The sequence below is a fragment of the Sabethes cyaneus genome, chromosome 1 (assembly GCF_943734655.1).
Source record: "Sabethes cyaneus chromosome 1, idSabCyanKW18_F2, whole genome shotgun sequence".
In the NCBI taxonomy this organism is placed as follows: domain Eukaryota; kingdom Metazoa; phylum Arthropoda; class Insecta; order Diptera; family Culicidae; genus Sabethes; species Sabethes cyaneus.
Genome location: NC_071353.1, coordinates 78,426,392 through 78,438,199, shown reverse-complemented (window position 1 = coordinate 78,438,199; position 11,808 = coordinate 78,426,392). Strand labels below are relative to the sequence as shown.

The 11,808-nt window shown below is 37.3% G+C and overlaps 1 protein-coding gene across 1 annotated transcript; it reads right to left on the bottom strand.

The window, feature by feature from the left end:
* Positions 1–1,612: 1,612 nt before the first annotated feature.
* LOC128745871 (uncharacterized) lies at positions 1,613–3,809 on the bottom strand. The gene is made up of 4 exons (XM_053842938.1): positions 3,801–3,809; positions 2,729–3,361; positions 1,990–2,672; positions 1,613–1,727 (listed from the first exon to the last, which is right to left on the bottom strand). The coding sequence occupies exons 1-4, from the start codon at positions 3,807–3,809 to the stop codon at positions 1,613–1,615; spliced, it is 1,440 nt and encodes a 479-aa protein (XP_053698913.1).
* Positions 3,810–11,808: the final 7,999 nt, after the last annotated feature.

Below are 11,808 nucleotides of genomic sequence, written 5' to 3'. Positions count from 1 at the left end.
ATTTCACATCCAGTAGATTCACTTTGCGATCAAGGATAAGCTTGTTTTCGGAAGCGGCCTCAAATACTTTACAAGTTTCAACAACTTTCATGAGAGGATCATCTCGTCCGTCGAGGAGTTTTAACTGGAGTTGCTTATCCTGCACACCAATTATTATTCGATCGCGCAGCATGCGATCAGAATAAGAAGCCTGACAACGCTGACATTTGAACTCACAGTATTGTATTTGTGTACGAAGTTCGGTTTCAAATTCGTTGAAAGTTTGCCTCTCTTTCTGTGCAATGGTATTGAATTTAAAAGCTTCCATTGCGATGTTCTTGCGCGGAAGGCAATAATCATCGAACGATTCAATCACATTTGCAAGTGTTAGTGGCTGGTCAGGTACTACATTTTCAACCGCATCATCAAAGCCAGCTTCTTCTTCGTCATTAGCACTTACACCAACATCAATACCGAAAAGATGTTCGGCACTTGCTCTATCCGGGTACAATGTATTGAAAATTTCCACACCGCGGGGTCCAATTAGCCATAGAAAGATGGCAATTTTGTTTTCCTCACTTTCAGTGATTTTACCATTTGCGCGCAAATATATGCCGAATGCCTGTTTCCAACGAGGCCATTCTTTAGCCAAATTGGCACAATCGAGAGGCTGAGGCAGTCGAAGATCGAATCCGGTAGCCATCTTCGCTTCACTTTACAGTTTTTTCTCGTGCAATTTTCAAAGCCTATTAGAAGTATACCAGCACTTGCTCTGGTTCCGTTACGCGAACTACACTATGCGAGCACGCGGAATATGAAAATTGCAGCTAAAGTCACAGGTATCCCACTTCTGACACCATGTTTTAAGTCAGGTTTTCTAGATATTTTATTATCGACCTTTCGTATGTGAATACAATAATCAACTAACTGCGGGTGAGTTACGCAGTCCTACCTAGCTTGACAATGTGTGTCCCTACAGCAATGCATGGTGAGGTTGTGTGAATCATAGAACTAGGGATGCATAATTTGTAGGGTTGCTCATTAAAACAATTATTATTACAAAAATGCTTATGAAAACTGGGCTATTTCTTATATTAAAGTAAAATTAATTTCTTTTATTAAAATACCTAATTAAAATCATGCAGCTAAAAATAATTAAAACCCTACTTAAATACTAAAGTGTTGAGATTAGATTTGTTCATAAGGCTAAGAGACACGTGAAGACCGATTTTTGTAAGTAATTATACTTAAATACTACATTTCTGAACGCTAATTATAAATAAATCTACAGCTAAAGCTGCTGCTGCTACTAGGGTAACCAACGTATTTTGGACCCCATCAGCAGCTGTACATAATTTGGACACTTACAGCAAAATCAAACGGAAGTGTCCAAATTATGTACAGCTGCTGATGGGGTCCAAAATAGGTTGGTTACCCTACTACTAAAACAACGGAAGCGAGTTTCGTTGTGGCCAGCTAAAAGAAATCCATATCTCACGGAACGTCTAGGAACAATACATAATACAATAATCTGTGCGCAGGTGCGCATTCATTACTATTTCAACCTTTATGATGCACACAAGTGATTTTTAAAAGAAATCTCTATGTCTTAATGGTTGCAGAAAAGAAATTTCTACTGTTCCGCAGGACATTCGATAGCTATTTCGGTGTTCAGTTGGCTTGACATGTTTTGTATGGAAATGTCATAGTTACCAGCGCGGTTTTTACAACCGAGTTGGCCGTAAACACTAATTTAAAAAAAATACAGACTATAATTAATAAAAAATAAATTATATTGAATGCATGTTTATTATTAAATCACATAAAGCAGTTTCTGTTTTCATAGCAGGCTTATAGACTACATGGCGAATATTTTTGATTAACTCTCTAAGATTGACGCTTGATTGATCATTAATTGAAGTTCTATCGAAACCTTCCTCAAAGCCTCTATGTACGGACGAACACGTTGATCGAACAGGCTGACTTTTACTGACGAATCGCGCACCTAACCGAGCATCCCATACATCAACTAGGCTCGCGACATCCACACATAAGCGAGTATCTACACCGAGCTTGTGCTCACCAATATGTTCAGTCAACATGTGCGCACGTGAATGAAGTTTTTTCTCTGTAACGAATGTTGGAGATGCTGTGAGTTCATTATTTCTACTATCTAAATATTCAATCTTCCAATCAGAAAGAACCTTTTTCATCCAATGTTTTTTACTAGATGTATTTCGAGTTGTGTTAGTGCCAAAAAGATTAATGGCATTACAAAATATGTATCCTAATTTCGCATAAAATACTTCTTGACCATATGTCGCCAAATAAACATTATCAATATTTAAGGTCTTAGTACAATAGCGTTCAGCTTCATTTACCAAATAGGTTCCAATTCCACGACCACGATAACGAAAATCAACAACGACCGATTCTAAAAAGACAGCATTGCTATCTGCTGGAACATTAGTAAGTTTTGCGTGTCCAAGGACGGTATTAATTCCATTGATCATTTGCGACAGTATCAATGAGGTAGGTAAGGTGTCTGTCGATGTTTCCAAACTCAAAAATCGTGCCATTCTTGACCGCGGCCATTCGAAGTTTATCAAACGAACACATTGTTCCTTTAGTTCAGGATGATGGTGAATCGGTGTTACAATATAAGGTTCAGATGAAGTTGGAGGCGGCGGACCCTATTATTAAAATATAGGTTATTTTTATCATTCTCATGTTAGAAATTACGGCTTACATTATATATTTTACGAGTAGGCGTTTGAAGATTCTTGTCATCATCGTCATCATCTTCTAATTCATTGTAGTAATAATAATAAAAATAGTTTTGACGCTGAAAATACACATCCTCATTCAACTTCTCCTGCTCCCTTGCAATCCAGTTTGAAGGATTTTTTGTAATAATGTTTTTTTTTATTGTTTCCAGTTTTTTATTATGTGTTAAAGTGTAGCAATTGGAGTTATACAGGTTGGAGCTAATATTTTTAAAACTGACTTGATAATACCTGCAGTTAAACCGTGAAAATAGAACTTGAATATCTTTTATTCCCACAAATATATATTCAATATTTAGGTAATAGCAATTATCATTTTTAACAATAACTTCAAGCAAACATCGTCGGGCACATGATGGTATCTTAGATAAAGAGCAATAGGCGATAACCTTTACTCTATCTGATATACTACTCTCTATCATAATGTATGTAGGAAGTAAGTTCGTAGAATCGAGCTTGATCAGTTCATCTTTTCTTTGGTTTTTCCATTGAATGTTAACTTGTCGGATGCATGCTTTATAATAATTATTTCTATTGGGAACTGGCAGCACCAAATAGTGGTTTGTTAATACGTCACAGCCACGGCACAGAATACCCTAGAATAAACGAAATTGTATTTACACATGATTGAAGTCTTTTGATTTAAATATAGGACAGATGTTTTTGGATCAAGCAGAGAAACGTTTTGGAACCGGCTTTGTAATTTTAGTTTTATACCGGGTAAAAGTTGTAAATTATTTTGAAGTAAGCCTACGCTGCCGGTCCCCGCATATCAGTCCCATAACGAAAATCACTATGTTGAGAAAAAGACGATTGAAATAAGTACAATTGTTTGTTATTTATTTCGTGTTACGCGTAATTATGCTTACCACATTTGTACAAAGTATTTGCTTTCTATCATGACTCAATCATTGCAACTAAAATAAAAGTTAGTCTTAATATTTTGTTGCAGAAAACAACGATTGAAACAGGTGGGACTCATATGCGGGTACTTTTAACATAAAGTTGAAATGTACTCGGATACCAGTCCCATACCCGAGTCATTGATATTGTCATAACTTTGACAATTATAAACCAATTTTTACGAAACCAGTGACATTTGATTCGTGTTTTTTTGACGTAGAACTACGTCTTACCGCAGGGTGTCAATGCAAAATTTGGATTCAACCCAGTGCCACGAAAGAATGAAAGATTTTGAACAGTAATAGCTCTGCCAAATATGAATGGATTTTCATGGTTTAGATACCGATCGACTCATAAAAGATGCAGCAATTATGTGATTTCTATTGTAACCAGTGGCGACTAGTGGGGGTTTAGCTTACCTGTTCAACCAGCGAAAAATACTAATCAAAACGCAGCTTTTTTATTATTGCATTTCTATATTTTAAGCGTCAAACAAACATTAGGAGTATTCACGTAGCGCTATGTTGCGTAAACGGTGTATTTCATATATATACTGCCGCAATTCGCATTGCAGCTCCGATTTCTATGGATATAGAACTGTTATGTGAGTAGCGGCAGTATAAATACGCAATACTTCGTATACGCAACATAGCAAGCGCTACGTGAATACCCCTATTATTTAAATAACAACGGAATACGACGGTTTACTTTATCAGCAAACTCGTCTCTGAATTTTAACTACAAACCGAAAACTTTTCGTTCAATTTACCTATTGAACCAAATTCAAGAATAAATACCTTACTGTGACTGCGATGCCTGCGAACGGTGGCAAATAGACATATAACTTTGCAGAATACCACAAGCAATGTGCGTAAGTTGTTCAATGCTAAAGATGAACGAGTTAATGAGAAAATTTTGCGAATAATGCATGACAATCGCGCACTATATTCAAATCCCTTTCGTACCAACACATTGTTCCTGGTGCTAATCCCTAAAGCAACGTTCAGACGTCGTATTGAACGTTTTGCTCATTAGTTTCGTAACTAAATAAAAATGGAATCGAAGCGCAGGCCATAGGAATATGGCATATGTGGTATAGTAAATTGTTCAATGCTAAAGATGAACGAGTTAATGAGACAATAATGCTCCCGCGCTTTCGAGTAGAAGCTGTTCCACATTCTCTTTTTATCTCCTTCGTACCAACACATTGTTCCTGGTGCTAATTCAGTATCAAGAATCAACACCAGGAATAATGTATTGGTATGCTTGTGCATTGAGATCTCTAAAGCAATGTTCAAACGTCGTGTTGAACGTTTTGCTCATAGCCAAGCTGGAAAGCACCTATCGTCTCATGTGCTTAAGAGTGGCGAGTGCGTACCGCACAGTTTCAAATGACGCAATCTGCGTCTTAGCGGGTATGATGCCTATTGGTATCATCATTAGCGAGGACGTAGAGTGCTTCAACCAACGTGGAACTAGAGGCATACGGAGTACCACAAGATCGGCCTCGATGACCACATGGCAGCGGGCATGGTCTGATTCCACAAAGGGCCGGTGGACACATAGACTTATCCCGGAACTATCCGGATGGGTCAACAGGCGCCATGGCGAAGTCAACTTCCACCTGACACAGATTCTGTCAGGGCATGGTTGTTTTAGACAGTATCTGCATAAATTTGGGCATGCGGAGTCCCCCGAGTGTCCCGAATGCGCGGACGTTGAGGAAACTGCAGAACATGCTTTCTTCATATGCCCTCGTTTCGCGGGCGTGAGAAGCAACATGATGGCAGTTAGCGGACAGGACACTACTCCAGATAACTTAGTCCAAAGGATGTGTTCTAGCTCGGACGTCTGGGGTGCGGTCAATGCGGCTGCTACCCAGATCGTACTTGAGCTGCAAAACCGCTGGAAAGCCGATCAACGGCGAATAAACAGCCTAACTACCATAGTCCAGTAGTTATCTAAGAGCGTGCGTTATACCAGAGACAGACATACAATTGTACCAGCGTTGTACCTGTACAATTGTATGTCTGTCACCGTGTACAACGATAGAATCACGCAAGCAAAGTGGTACAACGGTGGTTTCTGTACCTACCTCTTTCACCGTTGTACGAAGCTACAACTGCTCGATTTTTACTGCGCGCAGCGCCAATGACTGGTAGTTGTGATAACAAAAACTAAGCAGAATTTTAAATTAATTATTATTTTGCAAGATTTTGGCAAAGATTTAACGCTAAACGCTCGGCATCTTGAAATTTGTGTTTACATTTCGAGAATAGGAACAAAAAACAACGCTTAGACCATGCAATTATAGATTATCGGTGATGAGCACAACCACGTACAACGTACAGTAGTATGTCTGTCACCCTTCCGTTGTACATGTACAACGCTGTACACGTACAACGCTGGTACAATTGTATGTCTGTCTAGGGTATTAACACAGAACAGAAGTGGAAGTTCGAACAATCGTTCGAGCAAAACCTGGCATCTACGGTCTGGTCTAAAACTCTACCAATAAGTAAGAACTTTGACGACTTCTTGTTTTGAGTGCACTTGTCATTCAAAATTTCGTCTAAACGAAATTCCTCAACTCGTCTAAATATTTCAGCTTTACTTCGCACATAGGAGTATTTGATGCAAAATGTTGGCCATAAGTCCAAAATGGAAAATGCATGATTTTATCTAAATATCGTTTCTATTATCACAATAGAGCACAAGTCACAGGAGTTGTGCTCTTGCCGGATTGATTGATATTTTGATTGACTGTTATTTTGGATAGCAGTTTTCAAGACGCATCCTATCGTTGGGTATATAAACCTGAAAATCTGAATGAAATATTATTTGTTTAACATAAGTGAGCATTTTCTTCGTAAAGAAGAATATTTTTCAATAATTTTATCCAGCTTTTTACGAGTCGTAATGGCGAACCGTATTATCTGTGTTAGTGTGTTCGTAATATTTGGACCAAAGTAAATTGATATATACCAGGTATATGACAATGCGAGCTGTCATATACACTTTGCACTAACACATCTACACTAGTTCTGAGATTTCGAGCATTTTGTATGGAAAATTAGTTAATTTTTTAAAAAAATCGTTGGATACGCAAGATTTGTCTATTTTTTTCTCACAGTTTTTATGTTTATGCTTAGAACATTATGTCTAGTATGTATTTTCATGAATACAATGAAGTGCAACATTTCAAATTGCAAGCGGAAATTTTTTCGTCAAAACGGTATCAAGATGTCTCAAAGAAATGTCATTATATCGCTTTCCTACAAGTAGTAAAACAAAAAAGATTTTTTTTAAAATGCTCGGACATGATTGTTCAATAAGCAGCATGAGCAACATTGTTATCCGCCCGCGATATTTTTCGTTTGATTTCTGGTAAGCTTTTAAAGTGTTAATTATCTTTTAAGACCGTTTTGTAGCAATCTAAGATTACTTTTTATGGTTTTCTACGTAGTGTTGAGAAGGGTAAATTTATGATAAAAAGGTATCATCTTGGAACAGTGACTTCAACTTAAGATTTTCAAGCAGTAGCACAAGCATCTATTCGAATAAAACTATTTTTTAAAAGAAGACATCAAATGCAGATATTCAAGAGCATCATTCAAGCAAAATGTTGGATGGAACGTGTTTTAATTTAAGCAACCGTATACCGTATTGATCGTGAAGTATTAGAAACATTAATTCATTTTTCAATTGCACATCGAAATAGTTAGTCACCCATGTTCTCAAATTTTTTACGCATAATAAAGAAGGCTACAAGTGCAAATGACTTAAAAATATATTCCTTACATTTCATTGTAAATATTCAAATATTTCTCTGGAATAATATAGCTGCATTAATTAATTACAATTAATTTAGTTTTAATTTTCATGCAAGTTCCACCATATTTCAGAACTATTTCTTTTTCTTTCTACACACACTAATGCAACCCTCGATGGTCACATACCTGGTATATATCAATTTACTTTGTATTTGGACAGCGTTTTTGACATTTCGTAATTACATCGCACGTTTTCTTTCCGCACGTTCACGTTAAAACTAAAGGAACGTGCGGAAAGAAAACGTGCGATGTATTTAGAAAATGTCAAAAATGCTATCTAAATATTACGAACGCCGTCCGCCATTATAGCATGTAAAAAGCTGGATATGCATTTATGTATCCAGCTTCTTCGAGCCATAATGGCGACTGTCATTCGACTCAGTTCGACAAGAACAAAATATATTTGTCATTATGTTTACGTATATATGTATACACGCATGTACATATGCATTTACAGGCATAGGCGTCACACACACAAACCAATTTTATGTCACATACAAAAACCAGTTAGCACCGCCTAGTTAGCTTCGAGGTACGATGCTGGTCTAACAAGCCATCTCGGCTTGGCGGGGATTGCTAGTTAGAGTCAGTAGGATCGTTGCACTGGCCCCGTAATTTTCCTGTATTCTAACAGCCGGCTGCGAAGTCTGTCGATAAAAAAGGGTAATGTCTAGAGACGGTATAAATCCATGGCTTTGGCTTTTTACACAAACCAATTTAGATTCAATGGATTCGACCGCAATAAATTTTATGAAAAGCTCTGAGGTAACAAGTTTATATATTTTTGGATAGAACTAAGTGTAAATTGGATTATCTGAACAACCTTAAGCGAAACTGAAATAAACAGCAGCTTTCACATGCTTTTGTGTGCATTCGTATACGTTCGTGTGTTTTCGTGGATAAAAGTGACTCGCTATCGCCAGGTTCGCTAGTATCTGTAGAAAGTAGCATGTACGTGTTTGGATTTCCACTTCCACTTCTGTTCTGTGATAACATATTAAAGTAAACTTATAGTTGTATGGTACCCCAACAAACATCGAAGCTGAATTAAAATGCTACTGATTTGGTCACAGCTGATTTAACTCTGAATACAGGTGGTAGACGCTGAATAAATTTAAGCAAAGGCCTCTGTATTCTATAAATGATTAAGCAGCCAACCAATGCGCTGTAAATCAGCTGCTTCACATAATAGTGTCACAAGCAGATTAGGCGCATCTTCAACCTCTCCACAACCCGTCAATATTCTCAATAATTGTTCTATACTAGCTAAATAAACGATTTGTCATCTTAATAAACAGCCCTCCCACGAAACATTTATGCGCTGATTAAATATTTTAGCAGCCATTATTATTCAGCCATAGCTGAATATGCATTGAATAAAAATTATGTAAAAAATTCTACAATACTTATTCAGCCGAAATTGGAGAACTTATACAGCCTATTTCGCTTAAGGCAGAAAAAACAGTTGTTAAGCGATTATATCGCCCTTTATATAACCTCCGTGCGCCTTGTTTCCAGTTTTGCGCAAATTGGTTATTTAAAAACGCGCAAAAGCCTCTGTTAAGCTCCATTGCAGCTTCGAAAGCAGCTATTAGCAAGTACGAAGCTTGATAAAATCACCAAATTTACATGTTTAAGAGCTGAAAAAAGGTTTTTATTTCTAATACTAAACCATAGTTCAGCCACAGGTAGAATAAATTCAGCTATAAAAGCGTTTGATCAGCCTGAAATTGTTACTTGAGTAGCTGCTTTCAAAGCTGCAATGGAGCTTAATTGAGGTGAAAAAAGGTTTTATCAAGCTGCATAAAGTACCCAGGTAACCAATAAGCATTTTTAATGCAATTTAAATGCAAGTCAATAAGCATTTAAGTTGCCTTAAATGCTACTTAAATGCTATTTTGGCAAAATATGCGGCTACTTTACTGCTAGCCCTCTTATAGTGCTGACAATGCTTATTTGCAGCTAGTTACCGACAAGAAGAATCTAAATAGAATTATCGATGCCAATTTAGAACAGTTATGCAGTCAAAAGGCTGATAAACAGCAACCTGCAGTATAAAACGCCAGGGATGCTAATAAACGATTGATTTACTGCTTATACTAATGCTTATTGGTTACCTGGGTAAGCACTCAAATGGTGTTTGACCAAGCGATGTTTAAGCTAGTTTAAGTTTTTCCAAACCAGCTTTTCTCCATAAACAAGCTGATAAACAAGCTTAATAGCGAATTTTTCTGCTAAACAATCTGATTCTAAACAGTCTTAAACATAGAGCCGTTTTACGGTTGCTTAAAGGTGTTAAAGTGGCTTTATAAACCAGTAGACGCTTTCATTAGGCTCACAGCTTTCAAACTGCTTTAAAGCTGCTTCAGGGTGTTAAAGTGGCTTTACAAACTAATACCAAGCTTTCATTCGGTTTACAGCACATATACTGTCAGATCATAGAGTTTCGCAATTAGACTGGCAGCAAAAATATATGTCATTTATCGACATTATCAACTGTCTCAAGTGTAAAGATAGTTTCACTGTCTGTTCTGCAGATGCAGATGGGGCGGATCATACGGTGAGAGCTTATGAATCAGAAGATGGCGGTTCAATTCCCGAAAGATGACGACATGCAATTTTAATTAGCTTGCATATACGAATTCAAGTTATTCAAAAATTAAAACATAGCATACGACGCCATTGCAAAATAAATATGACGCGAGTTAGCATCGGAGCCACCCGGACGGCGACGATTAGAATTGCTGACCACCACGTTAGCAACGAAGCGACCAGAACGAGGGCATCGAAACATGCTGACATCGATATCGGAGCGGATGGCAACCATCGATGGAACGTAGCAGCTTTCGGGGTGCAACGTTTGCATTATTAACTGTAGTTAAACTCACATGTGAAATAAAAGTTCAGTTCGTTTTAGGCTAACGAGTAGTGAAGTTGTATTTTTTAAAAAGGTAATCACGTCCGTGATTTTCTAACTGGAGGCTCCGGCGAGATCCTCCTGGACGGGAAGAGTATACGTGATAGTGCAGTGTAGAAATCTTCAATAATCAGTGCAATTAAACTCTTAAGTGAAAATAATTTTTGTGGGGTTCAAAGAGCCCGATTGTACTTAGTTTTTGGTTCAAAGAGCCAAACACTGCATACCACAAAGCGATCTACAAGACACCGAGGACCTGATCCCGATCGGCACCATTGGCCCGAAGTAACCACGGTAAAACGGACTACCCATAAGTGCCTGCTTGAAGATCCCCCGTTCCTGAGGACTGCCACCAAAAGTCCAACTCGGTGATGTTGGCCAAACCCAGGACTTGGTCCTTTATAATTCTCATGTTTATAAAATTAATTCATACCAAAAAGATTGATGTCAAAAGGATAGATAATCTCCCTATAATTGTTTTCGATTCAGGAACCGCTAGAATTCAGGAAACATCCCATTATTATATTCACCACTTCAATGTTACTTCTTTGAAAACACACGTAGAAACACTTAGAATTCAATTTGAACAATTGCAATCCAATCAGTTTACAAGCCTCACGAAACAAACATTTGAACAGATTCATGAAACTTTGAAAAATTTGGCCCCCTCTAGACGGCATAAACGTTGGAACAGTTTAGGAACAGCTTGGAAATTTATAGCCGGAAGTCCGGACGCAAACGACTTGAAAATTTTGAATACTTCAATTAATGACCTTATTTCTAATAACCATCAACAAATTAGAATAAATAGAGCACTAAATTTACAAATGAAGGAACTTGTATTTAAAACAAAAGATGCAATAGAGCTTTCAAATTCAAAATCATTAGAAATTTATTCAATAAACATTTTACTCAACTTGAAATATTTGGCAGAAAAACTAGAACAAATTGTAGATAGCATATCTTTGGCAAAAGCAGGAATTCTTAATGAGAAAATTCTAAGTCAAGAGGAAATAGAAATTTTATATCAAGATCTATCAAAACAAAATATTACAGTTCATAATGCTGTGGAAGCACTCAACTATGCAGACTCAACGATTGCAACCAACGGCAAGGAACTAACCCTCATGATAAAAACTCCCATCTTGGATAAAAGGATATTCAACAAGATTCACGTTTTTCCTGTAACAGCAAATCACAAACAAATTCATTTGACGAACAGAAATTACCTAGCTCATGAAACCGGCAACTTCATTGTCTACACATTGGAACCAAAAATCTACAAACTTCACGAAGTGGCATTCGATAGCTCTAGATGTATACCAAAGTTACTCTCCGGACAGCAAGCAAATTGTAACTACACCATGAACCCACCTAAGGAAGAAATCAT